The sequence below is a fragment of the Eptatretus burgeri genome, chromosome 17 (genome assembly GCF_056783735.1).
Source record: "Eptatretus burgeri isolate ZD-2024b chromosome 17, Ebu_testis_v1, whole genome shotgun sequence".
In the NCBI taxonomy this organism is placed as follows: Eukaryota; Metazoa; Chordata; class Myxini; order Myxiniformes; family Myxinidae; genus Eptatretus; species Eptatretus burgeri.
Genome location: NC_140977.1, coordinates 586,906 through 612,837, shown reverse-complemented (window position 1 = coordinate 612,837; position 25,932 = coordinate 586,906). Strand labels below are relative to the sequence as shown.

Genomic DNA, 25,932 nt, shown 5'->3' with positions numbered 1-25,932 from the left:
AGTTCAGTAAAGTAGTGTTTGAGTGAGGCTCTGACATCTTTTTGATTATGCGTTATCCTTCCTTCCTTCGTCCTTCCTGAAGTTATCTGCTGACTCCTCTTTGTTTGAGCTTCCAGTCCAAGTAGTCCGGCAGATATGTGAAAAAAATGTGCCTTTAGTGATACAAGCATGAAATTTGGCACACTGCTAGGGCAGTATCTTACAAAGATTTTTGGATATAGGGACATTCCAGATTCTTCCCAGAGCCAAAATGGCGTCCATTTTACAAAAAAGCCGATTTTGTGTTGTACAAGGAGGATACATGTGGATACAACTATATTTAAGAAGCATACCAGTGGTTTTATTTAACTAAATATAGATTCTAGCAAATAAGAAATAGCAGATAAAGGTGACAAAGCATGAATAAACCATTTATTTGGTCATTTTTTGGTGCATTTTTGCAATTTTGGACGGTTTTCTACAACAAACTCTTCAAAAAACTGTTATCAAGCATCATGGAATGACTGTTGTTCATTTAACACTCTTGAACTCAGAGGAAGTGCTTCTGTTTGATCCTAACATCAACTTACAGAGTCAAAATTATACAGTGGAACCTCTAGATCCAGGTAACAGAGTCTACTATGATGCATGGATACATGTGTACATGTTACATAATTATCATCTGTGATCTCTCTTGTCCCAGTTCTACTCTCTTGTACACTCCCCACCACAGTGACATAGAGCTGTGCACTGGAGTGCAGCCTTGACACACTTGCACTGTCCTCTGCATCCCTCTTTGCAGCCACACCTTAGTAGTTGCCAACATGCCTCAGTTGCCTCTGGGAGGGTTGTCCAGTATATGTCCCAGCCATTATCGGTGTGAACCCACCCCCAGTCACTGGGCGATGGGAGCTCTGGTGTGGACACCATCATCTGGCCCCAACAGTAGCCGGCTTGGTAGGTAGCTCTCTTGATGTGCTGTTTCAGGGCTTCACAAGTTGGTGGGAGAGCATCTATTGATCTGCTATTCTGGGTGAACAGATGCTTGCGACACTCATTGACATGTTCCTGGCTGCTGGTGCGATCATAGAGCACAACAACAAAATGCTCCATTGCATCCATGTGGTCATCTACGTCTGAAGGAGTTGGCGTGGCAGCCAAGGCACAGAATGCTGCAGTGACATCAATGACCTCATCACAGGCTTTCCAGGTTTCCCATGCTTTTTTCTTCCCCCTGCCTCCGAAGCTTGAAACGGTGTCGCATCCAGTGAGGGCATGGAAGAATGGCAAACCTCGACACTTGTTAGGTTCCAGTGCCACAGACATCTCGTGAGCTGCCAAGAACCTGAAGTTCTTTCCTGTGCCAAAAGCAACCCAGAGCTCATCAATGTCCAGACGTCCAACTGCTGTCACCGCAAGGACCACGACATCAGTGTCTACTGTACGGATTGACACTTTGCTGTATCCCTGCCTCACAGCGTCTTCAGCATGGAGTAGCATTCTTGTGTCAGCCTCTTCATGGCTACAAGGGGCAAGACCAGCAACATCTCGGGCCTGCGTACAAACCACATCTTTGTGGTGGGTGCTGATGACTTGTTTGTCTGTGTCTGTTGTTGCTACTCTGGTGGCTAGGAAGTCAAACAACTCCATCTTGTTCTCATCTGTGCGAAGAAAGATCTGCCAGTTTCCAGGAATGGAACTAGATGGCTCGACTCGTCTCCTGATGCCTTTGCCTCGCTTCTTCCTCGTGTCTGCCTTCAAACTGTCTGTGAGATATTCATCCCAGACAATATCCATCCTGCTCGTATGCTGCAGCTGAGATGTGATGTATGGCAAGAATACTTCTGATGCATACTCGTTGATGTGCTGTGTCACGTGATTGGGTTTTCGTATATCATGCCTCGCCCGCTAGGGGTGGCAGGAGTGTGCTTCTAGTCGTGCAATAAAGCGGAGTAGATGCTGGCCCGCGTGCTGCTTGCGTCCCACTGCACCTCGTACACTCTAGTTGGCTGACGAGGATGGTTGAATACGGACTTATTCCCGTTTTCGACGGGGACGACTTCGAATTGTTTTCGGAGCAATTGGAATGCTATTTCCACGCGAACGATGTGGTCGACGAGAGCAAGCAGAAGTCGATCTTGCTCGCTTCGCTTTCGCCGGAACATTATCGGCTGCTGGGTGATTTAGTGGCACCGAACAGGCCCCGGGATGACGAGCTGTCGTTTCGGGACATTGTGGAGAAAATGAAAGCACACATGGCGCCGGAGAAGTCATTGCAGCTCGCTCGATTCCAGTTTGATCGCCTCTCGAAAGGGGCAGAGGAACGCGTCGCTGAGTTCGTGGCGCGGATTAAGCGTTCTTCCGTGGCCTGCAAGTTCACGGCGGGGGAGCGGCCAGCTCGGCTCAGAGATCGTTTTATTGCTGGTTTACGAGATGCGAAGATGGTTTCAGCGGTTTTACGGCTGAAGGGTGAAGCAATTACATTCGACTCGGCGGTCAGCACGGCTACAGCGGTCGAGCAGACTCGCGGGGATGTTCGAGCCATCACCGGCCACGCGGGGTCGCGAGCACCCCGGGACGTGCGCACGACCTTCGATGCGGGTCGGACGTCGCCACGCGGCCGCGCGTGCGGCGGGGTGACCCTGCGGACATGCTTGGGATGTGGAGGTCGACACCTGCGCCGTGCATGCCCATGTAAAGGCAACGTGTGTTTGAATTGTCACAAGGTGGGTCATTTGGCGCGTGTGTGCCGTGGGGCGACGGCCACCGTTAAGGTCATGGACGGCGATGTGCGAGGCGACTCGGGGCGGAACCAGCGGCCGTTGTTGAGCCTGTTTTCAATTGGCCCGGCGACGGCGCGCCCGATGACAGTGGAAGTCGAAGTGAACGAAACGCCGATCACGTTCCAGGTCGATACGGGAGCAGCGGTGTCGCTCATCGGCGAACAGACCGCGCGTAGACTCAACGGCTTGAGGCTTATCAGGTCAAACCTCAAGCTGTTCACGTACACCCGCGAGAAGATAACGCCAGTCGGGATGGCAGACATGTCTGTGCGGTACCAAGGCCAGGTCGCCACGCTTCGGGTGTACGTCGTGCGGGGGAGCGGGCTGTCTCTCCTCGGCCGAGATTGGATGGCCCGCATCAGGCAAGACTGGGCCGCAGTTCACCTTGTGCAACCCGTGCCGAGCCAGTGGGAGGATCAGTTGGAGGAGATTCTTCAAAGACATCAAGGGTTGTTTAGCGGCGACCTTGGGAAACTCAAGGACATGGAGGCGAAACTCTTGTTGAAGGAAGGGGTGGTTCCTCGGTTTTGTAAACCGCGTCCGGTGCCGTATGCCCTGCGGGACAAGGTCAAGGGTGAACTGGATAGGCTGGAGGCCTGTGGAGTGATCGAACGGGTGTCGTGCTCAGATTGGGCCACCCCGGTTGTCACGGTGCTGAAACGGAATGGAGACGTCCGATTGTGCGGGGACTTCAAATCCACGGTTAACCCGGGGCTCAGCGTGGAGCAATATCCATTGCCGTCAATCGATGAAATATATGCGCGATTGGCGGGGAGTCAATACTTCACGAAGCTAGACCTGCGTGATGCATATTTTCACCTGCCGATGGATCCCGGGAGTAGCGAGCTTTTGACAATCAACACGTGTCAAGGACTCTATCGATATACCCGACTTTGTGGCAGAAAGCCATGGATCAGGTTTGCATTGGCCTGCCCGCTCAGACCTACCTGGACGATGTGCTCATTGCGGGGAAAACGGCGGACGAGCATCTTGCGAACATTGCCCAAGTGCTGACAAAGCTAGAAGCGTGCGGCCTGCGCTTGAACAGGGACAAGTGCGCGTTCTTCAAGCATCGCTTGGAATACCTCGGGCACATCATCACGCCGGAGGGGCTGTTGAAAGGTCCTCGGAAGGTGGAAGCGATTCAACACATGCCACCGCCTCGCGACAAGACGCAGCTGCACTCGTTCATTGGTATGGCCCAGTATTACCAAAGGTTCGTGCGCGGGCTCAGCTCACAACTTGCGCCGTTAACGCGGTTGCTCAAGAAGGACGAGCGCTGGGCTTGGGGGCCTGCACACCAGGCGTCGTTCGACCGCGTCAAGCGGCTGCTCACAGAGGATACGGTCCTCGTGCACTACGAGCCTGCGCGTCCGCTCCTATTGGCATGCGACAGCTCTGCATATGGCATCGGGGCAGTGCTCTCCCACAGGATGGACGATGGTTCCGAGCGGCCTGTTTGTTTTGCATCCCGGACCCTGTCCACAGCAGAGCGCGGATATGCCCAGATTGAGCGTGAGGCTCTCAGCCTCGTCTGGGGTGTGCGGAGGTTTCATCAATATCTGCTGGGGCGGCATTTCACTTTGCAGACGGATCAGAAACCGCTTCAATTCATCCTGAGACCCGAACGCAGGGTGCCGGTGGTAGCAGCCGCGCGAATACAGCGGTGGTGTCTGTTTCTGGGTGCTTACGATTATGATATTCAGTTCCGAAGCACCGAGAAGCATGCTAACTGCGACGGGCTCTCACGCTTGCCGTGTGCGGAGGGTCCAGCTGCGTCTGAGTTGAGCGACCGGGTCGATGTGTTTGCGCTGGGCCAGGTCCAAAGCGGGCCGGTCACGGCCAGGCAGGTCGCGGTGGAATCGGCTCGTGATCCAGTGCTTGCCCGTGTCGTCCAGGCGATTTCTACGGGGAATTGGAGCGATCTGCCTTCGACACCGGCATTTCAACCTTTCACGTCACGCGCAGCGGAGCTGTCGTTGGTCCAACGGTGCGTAGTGTGGGGAATGAGGACCGTGATTCCACCGAAGTTCAGGCAGCGGTGTTTGGAAGAACTGCATGTCAGTCACCTTGGCATCGTGAAGACCAAGAGTCTTGCTCGTAGCCTGTTGTGGTGGCCGGGGTTGGACAAAGACATTGAGCAGTTGGTTAAGCGTTGCGCCACGTGCCAGACAGATGCTGATAACCCGCGTCGTGCTTCAGGTCTCTGGCCTGTGCCAGACCGAGCTTGGCAGAGGGTCCATGTAGATTTTGCGGGACCGGTTAATGGCAAAATGTTTTTGATTGTGATCGATGCATTCTCTAAATGGCCAGAGGTTGTTGTAATGCAGCATACATCAGCAAACATTACAGTAGAGAAACTGCGGACGATCTTTGCTAATAAAGGGTTGCCGGAGATCCTGGTCTCTGATAATGGTCCGCAGTTCATCGCGGGTGTATTTGATGAGTTTATGCGCCAGAATGGTATTCGACACCTAAGGTCCGCACCGTATCACCCTGAGACGAATGGCCAAGCTGAGTCGCTTGTCAAGATGTTGAAGCGGGCTTTGCGCAGGGGGGGGTGTTGCACCTGTGCAGACGGTGGTCGATGTCTTTTTGCTCCATTACAGGAACGCAGTTCATCCTGTCACGGGTGATTCGCCTGCCATTCGTCTCTATGGACGGGCTTTGCGGTCCAGGCTGGATTTGCTGCGACCTGGAGGGTCGGGGAGTGGGGCAATGTCGCGTCCGACGCGGCTGCGCAGCTTCGAGGTGGGGCAACGGGTAATGGTGCGCGATTATTTCCATGGTTCCAAATGGGTGCCGGCGGTGGTCTCTGTGGTGCTGGGGCCGGCGAATTACATGGTGCGGACTGATGGTGGGGATGTGTGGAAGCGGCACGTGGACCAAATGCATGATCGCTGTTCAGCGTCACCCCCCCCCCACACCTCCCCGGGCCGAACGATGCGGGACCCCCACCAGTAGTATCGCCGGCACCTGACGTTGTGTCGCCGGGGCTGGTTGGGCCGACGCCAAGGGGGTCTTCGCCTGATGCTGTCCTACCCGGGGACGTCGAGCAGGCTGGGCGGTCGGCGGTGGCTGGTGTTGCGGAAAGTGCGAGTCCGGCGAAGGTGTCACCTCGACTGAGCCGGGAGGCGTCTGAGCCTGGGCTGTCTGGTGGCGCTGCCCGTCCGAGGCGGGTCAGGGTGCGTCCGCGGTACTTGGAGGATTATGAGTGTTGATGGGTTTCAGATGGTCATGTTGTGATTGTCCGTTCATCGTGTGACGGGTCATTTTACGAGGGGAGGGGTGTGCTGTGTCACGTGATTGGGTTTTCGTATATCATGCCTCGCCCGCTAGGGGTGGCAGGAGTGTGCTTCTGGTCGTGCAATAAAGCGGAGTATATGGTGGCTCGCGTGCTTCTTGCGTCCCACTGCACCTCGTACACTCTAGTTGAAGGTCTTTGCTGTGCCAGGTGGCAGCATACTGATGATCGCTGCACCATCAAGGATGATGACTTCAACTGCTGGACTAGCAGCAGCAGCAGCAGCATTCTTCTGTGGAGGGACCAGATCTTCTAAGCAGCCAACCAGATCAGACTTTGTTCCAAGTCTCATCTTGCCCATGTGTGACAGTGCAGGGGGACATGCTTGGTTCGCATGTGCGAAGAACTCATCAAGATCTCCATCATGTATCTGGGACGCAATGAACAACCTGGAGAACAGGGAGCAGTCATTCTTCAGAGATGAAACCTGCAGCTGTGCTCTTGACTTCTCTCTGACTGGAGGTCGGCTGAAGAGAGGGAGGTTGTTTCTCTTGATTGGGTCGGTGATGGGTTTTGTCTGGTTGATAAGTCTCTCATGGACATAGGAGTCATGCGGTTCCTGTCCCAGCTTCTCGATCTGGAGTACAGTATTGATAACTGCTGGGTCTGCCAGGTCTCTGCTGTCTCGCACCAGGAGATCCAGTATGTAATTAATAATGGAAATATTCATGGAGTCAAAGTTCCTTTAACCAAATTTGATTTTTGATCTATTTATATTTCCAGAAACAATATTCAGGTAACATTCACATGCATGATCATATTACAGAGCTCTTGTTCCAGCCATGCATTATTGCGATGGTAAACTGTGATCTGTGTCCCTCATAGACCACCGTAGATGCATTTTTTAGTCAAATATGAAGTAGAAAATGAAGCATGTGCATACTAGTTGATAATAATCATATTATACTCACTACATTGTGTTTTGCACCAAGCACATATGACTGCTGACCTTGTAGGCAGAATTTGTTATTCGTGGCAGCCATTTTGTAAAATGGCCACCATTTTGACCCTAGGGGTAATCTGGAATGTCCCTATATCTAAAATGTTTCCTAATGGTATGCTAAAACCGTGTACCAAATTTCATGCTTGTATCATCAAAGGCACAAAACTACCAGAATATTTCACATATCTGCCGGACTAAAAAAAGAACTTAGAGGAGGTGTCCAGGTAACACATTCTCCATTCGGAGACGAATCAGCGCTCCTCTGGCTTGCTTTGCACAAAGTCCAGCAAGAAGAGCTTTTTTCTTTGCCAGCAAAAGGTTGGTTCTTTCATCATTTGAGGCCAAGAGGTTGGTCTGCAAATATATTATTTCTTTGGCAAACAAGGATTGAAGGGCAGAGTCATATTTGGTGTGGTAGGCTGCATATTGTTGGCAAAAGGATCTTATTTGCACTTTGACGTTGTCCCACCATTTTCCAAGGCAGGGGAAGGAAGGTTTACGTTGGAGCAAGGCTCTCCAGAACACACCAAAGGCATCGACAAACAGTTGGTCATCCAAAAAACTTGCGTTGAAGGTCCAGTAGGCAGCACCACGATTCCGAACTGGTTGGTGAATACGAAGTGCGACCATGTGATGGTCTGAGAAGCCGCTCGGAATAATGTTCATATTGCTCACAACATTTAATAAGGTACTGTTGATGTAGAAACGTTCAATCTTGCAAGTGATAGGTGGCCTTTTGAACACCGACTCCACGTGTATTGGCGGAGAGAAAGATTGCGGATCCTCCACACATCAACCAGGGAAAACTTGAACAAGGCTCTCAACAAAGGCGCTGCGCTTGCTGGGTGCGGCTCCTCTCCATTACGGTCAATGGTGGGGTCCATCGTGCAGTTGAAATCTCCACCCAAGCAGACAAGTCCATCAAAATCAATGTGTACAAGAGAAGTTTCTCAGTGTGTGTAAAAGGCGAGTCTCTCCGTGCTATCGCTCGGTGCGTAGACATTCAGTACAGTGTGTTTAAAGCCATTGTGTGTGAAGGTGAGTGAAATCAAATAACCTTTGATAATCTCATTGAAAACACCACTGGGACTGCAAAAGGAAGGTTGTATATAAACAGCTACCACAGCCCTTGGGTGTTCCAGACTACTAAAAAACCATTTTCCCCTCATTGTCCTTTGCCATTCACTTGCACAAGAGGAGCTACATCTTGTTTCTTGCAAAAGCAAAACATCAATGTGATTGGTCTCAACAAACTGTTTAACTTCTGCTTTACGGATGGAGGAGCGTCCCCCATTAATATTTAAACTCGCTGTAGAGAAAGCCATAGGCAAACATAGAATTTGGGTGTGTCAAAAAAAAAACTCAGTCTGTCTGTTTCTGCAGCTCATTCTTTGCTTTAAGGGTGCATTTCCGGAGTCGATACACTTGTGATTCCGTCATGCCAAGCTGTCCGGCTTTGAGGAGCAAAAGCTACGCAGAGATTATAAAGCCGGACAAGTCAGGGAAAAAGTTTTTAATTTTAACATGTTTCTTGCGAAAAGTGTCATGAAGAAACTTTATGATATCGGCAAGTGGAACACTGGTAACACTCTCTGAATCTTGGGAAACTGGATCATTCCATGCTTCAGCACCGCCACAAGAAGCAAGTGATGAGGCCCCGTCCGAATCATAATCCGAGTACCGACCGGTGTCCATTACCTTAACATTATGCTCCAAAGATGGAGCTGATGGTTTAATAAGGGAAGCCTCACATTCCACTTCCAAAGGGGGAGAAGGAGTCGGAAGAGGAAGAGTGGAGGGAGGAGGAGGAGTGGGGGGAGGTGGAGTGGGAGGAGGAGGAGGGGTGGGAAGAGGAAGAGGATTAGAAGTGGGAGGGAGAGTAGGAGGAGGAGTGGGAGGGTGAAGAGGACAGGAAGGAGGAAGTATACTAATGGAAGGAGCGTTATATTCCACTTGAGATAAACATGGTATTTCACTAGTTGAAGCTTTGCACCCTGGTTCAACCACGTCCTGGAGTTATTTGTGACTCAGAAATTGTACACGCTTCATTGTTGATCTTTACAGGGAGGGGGATTACAGTGGATTCGGTGTTAATATCCAAGGTGCTTGTGACTATGGGAGTGGTCACGTGTGCTTCCTGATGCACAATACCAATTTCCTGCTCATGTTCACCAACCCCACAAGCAGAAAAGTCATCATCCTCTGGAGCAAGGACATCAAATGGATTTTTCGTTTTAAAAAGAGCAACTGTTGTTGCTTATAAACAAGAGTTATTGTTCTTGGCAGCCGGCGCCATCTTTTTTGCACAGCTCGCCGTCACATCTTGACTATTGTTATCATTTAGATCAGCGTTTCTCATCCTTTGATGGCCCATGGCCCCCCTACCGAGTCGCTTGACATTCGTGGTCCCCTGCCCTTCAATAAAAGATGCAGATTTCGTTTTATGAAATTTATTTACTCAGTCTTAAAAGATAAATCAAAGTAAACATTTTTCTAAGCAATACAATCAATGAGGCACTTGCTGTTGGGCTTGTCTGACGAGGCCTCTTATATCCGGCTCCGTCTTGGACACAGCAAGGCGAATATCGTTCCCAACGTCAAGACGTTTTCTGGACTTCGTTTTAATGGTCGCAAGGTCAGAAAATCCAGATTCGCAAAGATAAGTTGTGGCGAATTGAATGAGCATTACGGATGCCTTCTTGCTGAGTAGTGGATATGCATCCTGAACAGACAACCAGAAGGTGGAGTGGTCTTCTTTGTTACTGAAGACCAGCTTCATTGCTTTTGAAACCTTCAACTCTGCCAGCTCCTCTGATTCGTCTTCAGTCGGTTCAATTTTGGCGTTAAACGGGTCTTTGTGCCACGGAACATCCAACGGTGCATCGTCGAAATACGATTTGAACTCAGCGGAGAGATTATCGAGATGTCTAGTGATGCAATCTTTGATGCTGACGGGAAGCTCAATCCTCTGCGTCTGCAGGTGCTCATCCAAGAAAGGAAACAAGGCAGTGGACCCGGCCTTGATTCGTGCCTGCCAGACTTCCATTCTAGCAGACAGTCTGGCAAGCTTATCTTGAACGTCACTGACTGTCACATCGCGGCGTTGCAAGGACTGGTTCATTTCGTTGAGTCGGCCGAATATATCGGCCAGAGAGGCGAGCATCATGACGAACTCTTCATTGTCGAAGTGGATATGGAGGTTGTTTTCGTTGTCTCGCAGGAAGATTTCCACCTCAACCCGGAGTTCATACAGCCGAGAGAGGCATTTCCCCCTCGATAGCCAACGTACTTTGGTGTGGAACAGAAGTCCAACATGTTCCGCTCCCATTTCGTTGGCCAGGAGTTGGAAGAGCCGATGATTTTTGGCCTTCGCACGAATGAAGTTGATCACTTTGACTGCGACGTCCATGACTTCCAGCAAACGTGGCGGAAGAGTCTTTGACGCAAGAGCGTATCGGTGTAGCGAACAGTGGGAGGATGTCACATGGGGCCATTCGTTCTTCACAAGCGTGACGAACCCTCCTCTGACGCTGACCATCGCTGGGGCACCATCAGTACAAATGTGCTTTAAATTCTGCCAACCGAGTCCATTAGCTTCAAAAAAAAAAAAAGAGTCCACAATAGCTTTGATATCTGCCGCTGTCGTTGTGGTTGGTAGGGTATTGCAGAACAAGAACTCTTCCTTCATCTTTCCCTTTCTCTCGTAGCGAGCGAAGGCGATAAACTGGCTCTCCAGGGCGGTGTCGGTAGTTTCGTCTAATTGAAGGCAAGCCTGGAGCGTGCTTTGTTTGATTTCGGAGCAAACTTGATGGCACACATCAGCGGCCATGTCGTCAATCCGTCGTCGGATCGTGTCATTAGAGAGCGAAACTTGCTGGATCTTCTTTTTCGCCTCTGGTCCGATCATCAATTCCACCGTTTTCTCTGTACATGGCCTGATAAGGTCCTCAGCAATAGTGTGCGGCTTCTTGCACTTCACAATTCGGTATGCCACTTCGTATCTGGATTGAAGAGCAGGTTTTTCTTCTGGCCGGAATCCAAATTTGGGAATTGTCGCTTCACGGTCATATCGTGATCATTTCGCAGACAGAGCGTCGATATTATCTTCCTTCCTTCCGGGATGCATCTTGTCGCGATGGTTTGAAAGTTTGGAAGGACGTAGTGACGCATTTGACATCACAACCGAGCAGTGTAGACATTGCGTGCAGTCCACGCCATCTCGACTGACATTCGTGAATCCAAACTTGACATAGCTGTCATTCCATTTTCGAACACTCGACATCTGAGAAAAAAATTAAAAAAAAACAAAATTCTAACTTTTTTATAAACATTGGTTTACTATGAATGATCTGTGGGCTCCGCCTTCTCTTTTAAAATCAAGGTTAAACTCATCTACCCTTTTTACTTTGACACTATAACCGGAGACTCGTCACCTTAATTGTACATTACAAGCTTCTGCATTCTGAATCGCAGTTTTTCTCCGTGCGCTCATAGCTCCCCGGTTGAGAAACGCTGATTTAGATGCTTCAATTTATGTTTCCTTTTTGAAGGAACAACGGTGAAGCTTTCTTTATCTACCGGGGGGTGGGGGGGGGGGGTTACCTCCGCTTTCGATGGCGCAGGCAGATTGTTCGAGCTTGAAGCGTCACCAACGTGCCCAACTCTAGATATACCACTCTTCGTCTCAATGGGTTGACCACCCTAGATATGCCACTTAATATATTCTTGGGGCACTCATTTTTTAAATGTCCCGATTCACCACAGATAAAACAAGTTGTGGTCTCCGTTGCAATATAAATCTGGTAGTTGCGTTTTTTTTTTTTTAAGTCATGACTGCATTGAGCAATTGAGCTTTGTCTTTTAGAATGATATAGCAATGACGTCAGAACGACATGATGTGGCGAACCGAAGCATCAGAGCGCAGACGAAGTGGAATCATGGAGATTCGTGACACAACTGTGCCAAAGAAACGCTTAATGCAGCTACAATCTCCTCACTTGAGAAGAAGGGTGGGATGTTGGACAGTGTTAATTTTACCGCCATCGTATCTGAATAACTAACATTAACGAAGACGTCTGGCGGTATGGATAGACCGTTTTCGACCGCCTGAGCCATGTGTCGCTCCTCCGACAAGAAAACCATGACACATTGGCTCATTTTCGAAGCTGCGAGAACATTCTCGATTCCTACGAGCTCTCCAAGAGCCATCACCACGTTCTCAACACTAACTTCATCAGGTGGAGTAATTATCACTCCATTCTTCCGAGTAAGTGACTCGTACACACTATTGTGCAAACGTCCGTTTGCCATAGCTTAAAGCAAAAGAGGAGAAGTTTAAGTTTAACAAAGGAAAACCTGTCACAAGCAACCAGCAAGTGGGGTTAAATGAAAGTATAAGGGAAAAGAAGGGTATAAGGAAAAAGCTAAACCACTGATAAACGGTAGGCCTATAAACACAAGGCAGATGAAAATGTAGGCCTGGAAACCAAAGGTTTCAAGGAGAACCCACAAAGCACCTACCGTGCGTGCACTGTTTCTCTCTCTCTCTCTCTCTCTCTCTCTCTCTCTCTCTCTCTCTCTCTCTCTCTCTCTCTCTCTCTCTCTCTCTCTCTCTCTCTCTCTCTCTCTCTCTCTCTCTCTCTCTCTCTCTCTCTCTCTGTCTCCGTCTCCGTCTCCGTCTCCGTCTCCGTCTCCGTCTCCGTCTCCGTCTCCGTCTCCGTCTCCGTCTCCGTCTCCGTCTCCGTCTCCGTCTCCGTCTCCGTCTCCGTCTCCGTCTCCGTCTCCGTCTCCGTCTCCGTCTCCGTCTCCGTCTCCGTCTCCGTCTCCGTCTCCGTCTCCGTCTCCGTCTCCGTCTCCGTCTCCGTCTCCGTCTCCGTCTCCGTCTCCGTCTCCGTCTCCGTCTCCGTCTCCGTCTCCGTCTCCGTCTCCGCCTCCGTCTCCGTCTCCGTCTCCGTCTCCGTCTCCGTCTCCGTCTCCGTCTCCGTCTCCGTCTCCGTCTCCGTCTCCGTCTCCGTCTCCGTCTCCGTCTCCGTCTCCGTCTCCGTCTCCGTCTCCGTCTCCGTCTCCGTCTCCGTCTCCGTCTCCGTCTCCGTCTCCGTCTCCGTCTCCGTCTCCGTCTCCGTCTCTCTCTCTCTCTCTCTCTCTCTCTCTCTCTCTCTCTCTCTCTCTCTCTCTCTCTCTCTCTCTCTCTCTCTCTCTCTCGAAAAAAAAAAAAAAACTCCACAAATACGTACAATGACACAGAGGGAAACAAAATGGGGACAGGAACGACACCAACACAACACAGTACTCACAGCTGCACACACGCAGCCACCATGATGCCACACCCACGCACGACTCACCAACGACCAGCAGGGGGCGCCAGAGAGAGAGAGAGAGAGAAGAGAGAAGAGAGAAGAGAGAGACATATGGAGAGACACACAGAGAGATATTTGTCAGGATTGAAAGACATATTCCAAGTGTTTGATAATCTTGTGATTTTTTTTTCAAGTTCTGAAGAGAGGGAAAAGGCTGCAGCCTGCCTGTCTGAAGGATGGGGAATATCATGGCAGAGGGTGGAGTCATCAGCAAATACTTAAAGAGGATTATCCAGAGAGGCAGAGAGATCATTGATGAAGATCAGGAATAGGACTGGGCCCAGAACACGACCTTGGGACACTCTCGCCGAGACAAGGATGAGATGAAAGGATTCCATTGGGGGCCACACATTCGCTATGAGAGTAGAGGAAGTCAGTCAGCATTGTGTGGAGTTGGTCTCGATTTCACAGGCAGAGGGTTTGGAGAGTAAGGCAGGATGCCTGACTGTATCAAAAGCATGAGCTTTGTCAAGAGAGACAGCTCTGATCTCATGTCTGACATTGAGGGCATCCATCCATTGTTGAGCGAGTAGAAGCAGCATGTCCATGGTGGAGTCAGGTCAGGGATGGGAGCATGCGCCAGAGCAGCGCATCGCTACATCCATTTTCCACCAGTACTCCAGGGGCCTCCGTCTGGCCATCCTCCAGGCAGATGCCTGGCCCATCCCCATCTCCTTGAGATGCTGATCAACCTGCTGCAACCACGAGGCACGTGGTCGGCCCATTGGCCTCCTCCACTCACACGGCTCCCTCGCTGAGAGAATCTGGTAAGCAAGTTCAGCATCAGGAAAATGAGCCACATGTCCATACAGCAGCAATTGACGTTCATGGACTATGCAGGTAAAATATCTAATTTGAGTCTCTCTCAGCAACCTCTCATTGGACACATAGTCCAACCAGTGACAGCCAAGTATTCTCCAAAGAGACCCGGTGCCAAAATAATTATGTCTCCATCTCAGATCCCTGGTCAGAGACCAAGTCTCACATCCATAGAGCAAGACTGGAAGCACCAAGGACCTGAACTCTCGGACTTTCCTCCTCTCGCACAGGTACCAGCAGTGCCACACCCCATGATCCAATTAATCCAAGACTCCCCAGGCTCGACCCAGATATCTATTAACCTCTGACTCGCAGCCAGCAGAGACATGAATATCACTGCCAAGGTAAGTGAAACTCTCCACGACCTCAACATACTCATCACAAACCGGTACAGACAGGATAGCAGCATCCAAGATGTCATTGAAAGCCTAGATCTTAGTTTTGATGCAGGAATCCCGTAATCCCAGCAGCTCCGACTCTTAATTCAGCACCTCAATGGTCGCCAAAAGGATATCTTGAGTCTCCGCAAAGATGACTGCATCATCTGCGAAATCAAGGTCAGAGATCTTGACATTCCCAAACGATGCAGCTCAGCTTGATCTCTCCAACATCCTCCCCAGAATCCAGTCCATACAAGTGCTGAAAAGTGTGGGGGCCAGTACACACCCCTGACAAACTCCAGTAACAACTGGATATAAGTCAGCGATGGTATCACCACATCTTACAGCACTCTCAGTTCCAGAGTATAGTTCAGACATCGGATTGATCAGTTTTGGTGGCACCCAACAAAGACCAAGAATCCTCCAGAGGGCATCCCGATTCACTGAATCAATCACTTTACAGAGATCAACATCGGCTGCAAGCAGCCTCAGCTGAAACTCTCGTCTGTGTTCGGTGAGGACCTGAAGGACAAGGATACGGTCAATCGTTGACCTCTTTGGTGTAAAGCCTGACTGCTCTGGATGCTGGTGCTCAAGCAGATGGTGGCGAACTCTATCAAGAATTATCCGAGCAAAGACCTTGCCCGGCACTGAGAGCAGCATCACCTCTCGGTAGTTGCTGCAGTCCTGGCGATCACCCTTCCTTTTCCAGAGAGGGACAACAAGGCCCCTCTTCCAATCAGTTGGGATGATGCCTGTCTTCCAAGCAGAGCTTAGAATTGCATGCAACCATACGAGTACAGCATTTCCACCAGCCTTAAGAAGTTCAGCATGGATGCCACAGATCCCAGGAGCTTTATCCCATTTCAACCAGTTCACCGCATCCTGTGTTTCTACAAACGAAGGTGGACCACAGTTGATTGGAGGGTCAGAAAAGGTGGAGTGACCTGGTCTGAAACCAAATTTTTGATCTGAGATGAAGCTGTTGGAGAAAAGGAAGGATTTCATCTCAACTGCAATATGTAGTGCAGTGATGTTGGCGGATTTCCAAGCAGATGGAAGATGACTGAGCACAAATGACAGGGTAAAAAGGGCAGAGAGTGGATGTGCAAGTTCAGCAGAGCAGGATTTTAGGAGAGGTGAGCTGATACCGTCCGGACCGGTAGCAGAGTCAGAGTTGAGCATTAAAATAACCTTCCCTACCTCTCAGGTGTAAAAGACACAGAGTTCAGGAGTAGTTGGGTATGACAGGGAACGATGGGTACTGACAGCGAGGACTTGGACACAAGATTTTGAAGGAAACACAGCATTGAGGCATTCAGCCTTCTCACAAGCGGAGTCATCTGTGTTGCCATTTGCAGAGATTGAGGGGATGAAAGGGAGCTACACCAGAGACCGACTTGACAAGGTGTGACCAGGTTTTCGAGGAGGGAGAAAAGTTTGAAAGCTCATTCTTGATGTTGGACAGATGGTGTTTTCTGGCTATCTGAGAGTAAACACACAATTGTGGCAGAGTTTTTGTAATGCACTGAGATTGCCTTCGGTTGGATTACCCCTCCAGGAAGAGAAGGCAAGTTGTTTCAGAGCAAATACCTCACCACAGAATTAATTATACTATGTGTGGGAAGAAGGGTAGGTTAATTGAAGACAAGATTGGATGAGTTCTATGTATGAGAGTGAGCATGTTTCCTGGAAAGAATTCCCAGGTTCTGTTGACATCAGGAGCACTAGATTTAGGAGACCAGTCCTGAAGAAAGATGGCTGCTTGTTGTCCATGCCAATCTGCTTGATTGAAATGTCAGACTTGCCGGCACTAAAACAGCTCTCTGAGAATAACCATAGAGATGTTGGCTTTCAAAAGCACACGATTATATGAACCAATTGGAGCAGAGGAAGAGCGGGAGACATTTGCAGGAAAGTTAGTCATCACCAAGTCCAGAAAGGAGGGTTTGCTATTCGGAGAAATTTGCATAGGAACGTTCACAGATTGAGTCAGTCCCATGGAGTCACAGAAGTCATTTGCTCAAGTGCCATGCCTGGTGAGAGAGGGGCCAAAACCCAGCCAAGTTACCTGGCGACAATTTAAATCACTACATATGAGGAAGAGAGAGTTGGGATGAGTGGTTAAAAGTTTGTCCGTGTTGTCTTGGAGAGAGAGATGTAGATGGAGTCGTTAATGTTAGAGGGACGGTATTTACATTTTCCCATGTTCTCGTTACCGCATGATTTTTTTTCCAGTTTGTACTTGTTTTCCCATGCAGTCTCTCCAACTATTACATTGAGAAATTTCATAAGAATGTAAATGATGTACTTTTGGATTTCAGGATTATATACTTCTTGTGCTTGAGAACAACTACGGGGCTCATGTGCTTGAAGAACAAGCCTCAGACAGTTCAGCGGATTTCATCAAGATTTGTGGTGCAAACAGCTTCCACCTTGAGTATGTTCGCCTGCTCTTCTGCTTCCGTCCCCTCCACCCTCTATGCTTTTGCTCAGTCTTTGCTTTTCTTAGTGTAATGTTTGCAAGTAAGTTGCTCCTTCATCTTTGTCAAACTGCAAAAGTTACATGATCATCCAAATTGACAGAAGTGCTTCACAGTGATGTACTGGAAGGGCACTCGGGAGAGCGCATATCTCTGCCAGGCTGATTAGTTTCCGTTTTGTATCTCACTGATAGGCCAGATTTGGATTCAGACCTGAACCTAAAATCTAATTGGCTTGTTCTTGTGACCTAAACCACCTCATCGACCAAGTTTAGTCAAAATCCGTCCATAACCTTATGAGATATTGTGCTATATATTGATTTAGCCCAATCACTAAATGGTGAAGAATCACTTTAAAAATTCTCGGATCTGGATTCGGATCTCCACCAAAATCAAAATCGATTCTTCCTTTTTCTAACATTTCGACCAAGTAAGTTCTGAATCCACCCACAACTTTTTGAGATATTTTGTTCACAAACAAAAAATCAAACGAATGAAAAACCACTCAGAGCTGCAATGTCCGGGGAGCAGTGAGACACGGAGAGTCGTGAGGGTTGTCCTAACTCTGTTTATTGCGTTCCCGGATGTACACTACTACGAGCCTCTACTGGGTGCGAACAGCTAAATGCATTGCAGACACGTGACTATTATCAGAACTCCTCCACGCCCCCTCAACGCTCTATGCCAATACACCACAAGAGCGACACTTGGCAAAACAGAACAAAGTAGAACGGCACTTGGTAGAGCACATAACTCTACCAGGCTAAACAGTTTACGTTTTATATCCCACTGATGGGCTGGATCTGAACCAAAATCTAATCCGCTTGTTCTTGTCACCTAACCAACTCATTCAGCTTGTTTCGTCATGTCATCCACAACTTTTATATATAGTTTTATATTATATATATATATATATATATATATATATATATATATATATATATATATATATATATATATATATATATATATATATATATATATATATATATAGTTTTTCGCCTTATCTCTCAACATCAGAAATTAGGCCTATGTTGACCTTTTTGACCTTACAAAATAACTGGTGGTTGAATTCATTGACCTGATGTGCAAATCCTGTTCAAATTTCAAGTCCATTGGATGAAAATTGACTATTTTAGAAATTGTGGCCGATGTTAACCTCAAAAATAGTTTCAGTGACCTGATATGTAAATGCTGTCCAAATTTCAAGTCAATCGGACCTGTTCTGTTCTGTTCTGGTCTTGTGTCCGTCAGTTTGGCTGCCACGTAGCTATCATTTTGTGCAAGCACGGCTGTGCCGCTGATGTTGTGCCCCCTTTATCTGTGCACTGGTACTCATTTCGCCGACTTCGGAAGGATGACAGGCTGAGTCAACCCCACCTGGTGTTAATTCAGCAGCCAATGGGGCTCAAACTCAGGACCCGAAGTTCCTAATCCAGCCACCCTTACCACTAATCCAACACCAGGCTTCATCAATCGGACCAAAATTGAGGTTTTAGAAATTTGGCCTAATTTTACTCTGTGGCCGATCTTGACCTCAAACATGGTTGGTGGTAAATTCGGTGACCTGATGCGCAAATCCTCTTCAAATTTGAAGTCGATCAAATGAAAATTTAGGATTTTAGAAATTTGAAAAGGTTGTTGACTTTTGGCCAATGATGTTTTTTTTACCTTTTGACCTGACATATATATTTATATATGTATATATATATATATATATATATATATATATATATATATATATATATATATATATATATATATATATATATATATATATATACAAACGGAAGCGATCAACATACTTGTGAGAAAAAGAATTTTTTGACTAAAAAAAAATTCTAAAAAGAATTGCCAAGTAGCAAACAAACAAACAAACAAACAGATAGACAGACAGACAGGGGTGAAAACATAACCTCCATCCACTTTCGGTGGCAGAGGTAAATATATAATTGGTCATTGGATTTTCCCAGGAAAATGAGAAAGCCCCACTTTTTGCACAAAATGATCTGTCGACATGAACTGTTCTTTTTCCCAGGTCCTCATCCAATAATTACTGCTTTGGATGAATATTATTCATTCAAATCCCTATACCTTCAGCATTGATGAGAAGGTGCACTTTTTAAGCGCAATATGCAACTCTCCAGCACCGCGCTCGATAAAAAACAGACATTTACTCTCTCGCCAATCTGAATGACTGTTGAGGCATTACTAATTAAAGATGGCGACTTCCATTGGTTTAACTGACGGGATGAAGGCATCGGATTGCGAATTTGAAGTCAGTTGTTGGATATGGGAGTGCTACCCTACCTGGGGTTTGGAAGAGGGTGGGAGGAAGGAGTGTTAGTTTTTTTTTTTATAAACGTGGCAGAGATTCAGGTGATTTGCTGTGGTAGATTTGGCATGTCTCCTCTTTTGTTTTCTGTTCTGTTGGATGAAAATGAGGTCCTATTTGGGAGAGGTAATTCGGATGTGCTCAGACATAACCCATACATACAAAGCCAAACACCCATGTGGCATCCGTAATAAAGCGGTGAGATGAAAGGCATTAGCTGTTACTTGCTCAGACTGATTATTATTGGTGCCATAAGCAGTGTCTATCTATGAGCACGTCTATGTACTCCAACCTTTGCAACCCTGACGTCTCTCCAACTCTAATGTCTCCTGCATTTCACATCCATCCTTTTCCACTCCACGATAATCAACAACGATCCAGATTTGGATTCACAGAATTTGAACACAGGCTCTGATCGTGTTCTATTCCAAAGCCCGATCAGTCTGCCAACTGCAACACCATCTCCAACCAGAGTCCTGACGACAACACCATCTCCAACCAGAGTCCTGACGACAACACCATCTCCAACCAGAGTCCTGACGACAACACCATCTCCAACAAGAGTCCTGACGACAACACCATCTCCAACCAGAGTCCTGACGCCAACACCATCTCCAACCAGAGTCCTGACGCCAACACCATCTCCAACCAGAGTCCTGACGACAACACCATCTCCAACAAGAGTCCTGACGACAACACCATCTCCAATCAGAGTCCTGACAACAACACCATCTCCAATCAGAGTCCTGACGACAACACCATCTCCAACCAGAGTCCTGACGACAACACCATCTCCAACCAGAGTCCTGACAACAACACCATCTCCAACCAGAGTCCTGACGACAACACCATCTCCAACCAGAGTCCTGACAACAACACCATCTCCAACCAGAGTCCTGACGCCAACACCATCTCCAACCAGAGTCCTGACGCCAACACCATCTCCAACAAGAGTCCTGACGACAACACCATCTCCAACAAGAGTCCTGACGACAACACCATCTCCAACCAGAGTCCTGACAACAACACCATCTCCAACCAGAGTCCTGACAACAACACCATCTCCAACCAGAGTCCTGACGACAACACCATCTCCAACCAGAGTCCTGACGACAACACCATCTCGAACTAGAGGGATGTTCTTCTGATAAACTGTCGAAGTATCCATAATATTATTGTTACATTATTGAATGTAATAAACAGTCAAGCCTGGAGTACTTTTTCTCAACCAAACCTGGCTCAATCCAACAATTACTAATGGTGCAATATTCCCATCTGACCTTGGACTCAAGGTATTTCGAAAGGACAGAGAAGACAGTTGTGGTGTCGTTGCAATCAGCATCGGAGAGAGACTGGAGAGTAAATTCCTCCATACTGCAGAAAATTCCGATGCCTGTTTGTTCAGGTGAACAACAATAAGCACGAGTCTGTCATTATAGGGATTGCTTATCGACCGCCTCGTCCAGACAATGCCTACTTGGACAAACTTTACAGTGATATGCAAGATTTCACCAACAAGCACAACAATTCAACAATATGAATCGGTGGTGACTTCAACAGTTCAACTCATCAGACATCAACTGTTCTCGGTCTATAATGGACTGTCACCAGCACCCACAAGCCCAAAGTGAACATCTTTTGGTTGTTATAGTGGACAGTGATTTTAAGCAAATTGTCCAATTTGGTACAAGAGAAGATAACACTCCGGACCTCTTTAAAAAAAAAAAAATTGTATTGTTGTGGCCACGTCGGTTAAGTTAATTATCGCACCCTTGATCCAGTTATCGTGGATGGGGCAGTTAACACCAACTTGGACGGATAGCCCAACGGCTATACTTTAGAGGCCAACACGTGATCCTTGGATATTATAGCACGAGGGGGATGGAGGGAAGCAAAGGCGTGTATCAGACAGCAGCCCAAGGGTTTACACTTGAACTCACCATGAATAGACAGGCACAAGTTTGGCCAGGGTGCCAGCGATTGCTCTCCTACTCTTCACGAAGGACACTGTGGCATCTTCAACGTCCACCAACGAATGCAGATAGATGGGGTGCCCGTTTAACATCTACCTGAGGGATGGCAAACACATTGATAAATCACCCAGCCTGTTTGTGTGATTTGTGGCTGGGCTGAGATTCAAACCCATGCTCAACATCTCAGTGGTGAGTGTGCATAGCTCTGGGCCATCCTGCCAGCCCACAATATTTGTCATTTGCAAAGAAGCAACTGTATGGGATTTGTGTGGGTTTGCATGGGACTTCTCAATGTGGTGGACAAGTCCTGTTGGAGAATGAATGTAGTGCAAGGTTCACCGAAAATGGTACTGTTTACTTTCAGTCTGGACGCTCTACCAGCATTCTGTGGAACTGCCGCCCGCTCCATCGCCGCTCACCACCACAAAGGTGCAGTTCCATGTGGTTGCCATGAGGCTGGATCCCTTAGCCCCTCCTGCCACACCTTGAGCGGGGAGTGCAAGTGCAGAGCCAACATCATCGGGCGACAGTGTACACGCTGTGCCACTGGATATTATGGCTTTCCTTACTGCACATGTGAGTTCTTGCTTTCTTCTTTTAATGGCCATAACTTCATCAAACCACAACGTTCACCTCTTTTTTTTTCATAACACATTGGGATTTCATAACAGAAACGAAGTGTTAATTTATTGCTTTTCACGTTGATAAACAAACACCGATTTCAAGTTTAACTGTTTTGGTGGTAAGCAATATAATTTGATAAAAAAAATTACAATTATTTTCAGCTTTTGGGATTTAAAACTCAAAATCTTCAACCTTTGAAATGAAGTCGATCCGCTCTTGTTCGTTCTTCATCTCATTGCATAGTATCATTGAACTTCTTTGTTTTGTTTTGTTGATTAATGTATTGGGAATTGCATGTCACTTTATTACCCTTTGTACCAGCATTACACCTAACAGCCTGGTTTGACCCATGAGTGTAATATTATTGATGACGTCTGTTCATGTGTAGCTTGCAAGTGTGGCAGTCGTTTGTGTGACGAGGTGACGGGTGAATGCATCTGTCCCCCTCGCACAATCATGCCGGAGTGCGACCGCTGTGAGCCGAACGCGTTTGCGTGCCATCCGCTCATTGGCTGTCAGCGCTGCAAGTGTGAACCGCTGGGTCTCATCGGGCCCTCAGCAGGACCGTGTGATGTGGAAACCGGGCAGTGCAGGTGAGCTCTCTGTTTGAACCATGACCGAGGCACGTTCAAAACTAATGTCAGAGAAATTTCAAAACGAATGTATTCAAAATGCTGATTCCTTGATTGTATAATATGTTCCATACCATTTAGGCTGGGGGCCAGTGAAGCCCACCGTGCACTCCCCCATCCCCAGAACAAATTTTTCATGGGCACCAAATTGTTCACTGGGGATCAACTGAATGAAGAAAAGAAATGTTCCCAGAAAAACAACTTATTTACACGACAGTATATCAAATGGCAGTCTATCGAAAATTGAATCATTAAACTCATTTGCATAATCATGAATATTCATGAAAATTAGAAATGTTGTTCAACATTCGAAAACTGTCAACTTCAACATTTCTCAGAAATTATATGAGAGGTTTATTCAAATCAAAATCTGCACCCGATGGATTTCTCAATTCAAGACGATTACAGTGATTCCCACATTGCTACCCTGGAATATGAATAAGTTGAGCCATTCGGCAAAAACGAACCATATGGCCACCATGACGGCCCTTGAAAAGCCACCCTCTTCTTTTGAAGCTCTCGTCACTTCGAGATGAAATTTATTTTCTGAATTAAAAAATTTCCTTCAGGTTTGTGACTGTGACTGTGAATGTGAAAAAGCAAGATGTATCATAAAGGAAAGAATTTTCAGCCATTGGAAGCTGTAGATTACACATCATACCGGCATTTCGCAATTAGTCCAGGAGCCCAGAAGGTTTATTCAAGTGAAAAGCGCCGGAACGTTTGATCTCATGCGCTGATGGGGTCATCCACCGACATCACAAAAATGCATTGCTGCCGGGTCTAACCCGTGGCTTTCCCCCAGAAATCACTCAATTATTGACGCTATTACCGAAAAACCTAATTTCCTCAATATCTCGCAAACTATGCATGATAATATCACGAATAAGGTGTCCATACCTATGTTTTCATGGTCAATCATGACCCTGATGCTATGCATATTGTAAGAAAATGTATAGTTTACCATGTAAATGCATGGTTCATCCACTAAATTAGCGACGCCATTACCGAAACCTCACTATCTGAAAAACTGTGTGCGATAATATCACAAATAAGGTGTCTATACCGATATTTTTTACGATCAATCATTACCCTGACACCTGTGTTATTACTGGGAAATGTGTAGTTTACCATGTAAATGTGTAGCCCACCCGCTCATTAAGCGACGCCATTACTGAACAACAATATATGGAAAACTTGCAAATGTGCAGTTCACATAATTAACTTGATGTCCTCTTAGCATTACAAGTCTTCTTTATCACTTTCGTCACTCTCATCACTGTCCTCACTCCAAGCATTATCTGACTCTTCATCATCTACTGAATTATCTTCCACGCCATCCCCATCATCCTCATGTGGGTCTGTGAGGGACACGAGGGAAGAGAGGCATGGTTTATCTTCTTTATTCTGGCAAGGGGCACCTTTTTGTCACCACCACCCATTCGCATGAACGCCTTGTATCTGGCTTCATTAATGTCAGAGGTTTTGAAGCCATACAGCTCAGACAAAGGATGTAACAGCTTTGACGTCTACCTCCTCAGCTGTTAGAGATCACAATGCCATGGCAGCACACCTTATTTCTTCAATCTTTTCATTGGAATCATAGCAAATGCCTCAGCAGATATCAGTGATGAGTGGAATACAAGGTTTCCAGATTTGTTTGCTCGTTTGTCAACGAGCATTTCCAGGAATCGTTCCTTTATCTTCGATATCAGACTTTGTGTGGTGTACCTATCAATGTCGTCCTGTGTTCCTCCAAGAGCAAGAAACTCTTCTTTGTAAAAATTGAAAATTACTGACGCCAACATGGGAGTTTTGTTTTTGATGACCATTTTCGAGGAACATCGACAAGTTTTTGAAGGCTTCAACGTGCATCTTCCGATTCAACGTTTGCTCTTCATCTGTCACATCCAGTCTTACATAGTCACGGCGACAAGTGTTATGGTATTTGGCTTCCTTTGCAATGAGATCTTCCCCTCGTCCAATGATCCTGGTATCACACTTTTTCTTAGCAGCAAGAAGGATTGCCTTGCTCCCGTCTGCGGTCAAACATTGGCTGAGGGGTTCATTTTTCTGCAACTTCCTCTTCCTCTTCTGTCCACAAAAAAGACATTCCTGTCCAAGGACGCCTCTCGTGCTGGGAGAAGGATGATCGGAACTTGAACGAGTGGTCTTCTGAGGTGGTTAAGGTGGTTCTGTGCTTGGAGGTGCTCCTCTCTTAACAGCACGGAATCGACTGAGGCAAACTGAGTGGTAATATTTGCCTTCTGGGCCCTCAGCTGTTCTGATCTCTTCCGAGGTGTTCGAAAACTTGTCACTTTGAATTGCCTTTCGCCGTCTTGCATCATTTTTGGCTGTTTCCCAGTTGCTGGAATTGAAACACTTCAGGGCACGTTTCTTTTCTCCTCTTTCTTTGCAAATTATACAAACTGGGGCGTCATTTGCCATGATCTGTAAAATAACAAAAAGGGACAGAGACCAATGCATTATTTGCCACATTGTAACAAAAGACAGAGATGGTATGACTCCAGTAGGCAACTTTCAGGGTGAACTCTACATTTTCAAGCACTAGAGTTGGCATTGTAATATTTCACCATAAAACATGGGTAGAGACACCTTATTTGTGATATTATCATGCAGTGTTTTTCAGATATTAATGAAAATGGGTTTTTTCCGCAATGGCGTTGCTTCCTGAGTGGGTGAACTAAACATTTACACGGTAAACTATACATTTTCTAGCAATAATGCGGGTGTCGGTGTCATGATTGACCATGAAAACATAAGTGTAGACACCTTATTCGTTATATTATGATGCATATTTTTCCAGATATTGAGCAAAATAGGTTTATTGATAATGGCGTCCCTAATTTTGAGTGATTTCGGGGGGAAAGCCACGGGTCAGACCCGGCAGCAATGCATTTTTGTGATGTCGGTGGATGACCCCATCAGCCCATGAGGTCAAATGTTCCGGCGCTTTTCACTTGAATAAACCTTCTGGGCTCCTGGACTAAATGTAACCAGTAATTAGAAATTTCCAAGAGCGAGTGATTTTTCAAATGTTTAATTTTTTTTTCAAGTGTACAATAGTGATGACGCAATAGAGCGATACCAGAAGAGGAAAACTAGAAAATGGAAGGGAGAAGAGACTGGCGGTTCCAACTATAAGAAGCGGTAGATGTATGTATCGTGCATTACGAGGTGTTAAAATGTGACATTTACCTTTTTATCTGGTGTAAAATGTCTGGCAGAGAGACTGTGTAATTGCCAGTGCGTACACAATCAAAAACTGTCAGAACCAGTTTGGTCTAAGGCTCGAATAGA

The 25,932-nt window shown here is 47.1% G+C and overlaps 1 protein-coding gene across 1 annotated transcript in view; it reads left to right on the top strand.

Annotated features, from left to right (window-relative positions):
* LAMA5 (laminin subunit alpha 5) overlaps positions 1-25,932 on the top strand; it is a 406,222-nt gene that overhangs the window by 176,265 nt on the left and 204,025 nt on the right. Inside the window, exons 32-34 of the mRNA XM_085862975.1 lie at positions 16,889-17,004; positions 21,720-21,931; positions 22,368-22,572. Coding sequence (XP_085719101.1) covers positions 16,889-17,004; positions 21,720-21,931; positions 22,368-22,572 — 533 coding nt within the window. The remainder of the gene's footprint in view (positions 1-16,888; positions 17,005-21,719; positions 21,932-22,367; positions 22,573-25,932) is intronic.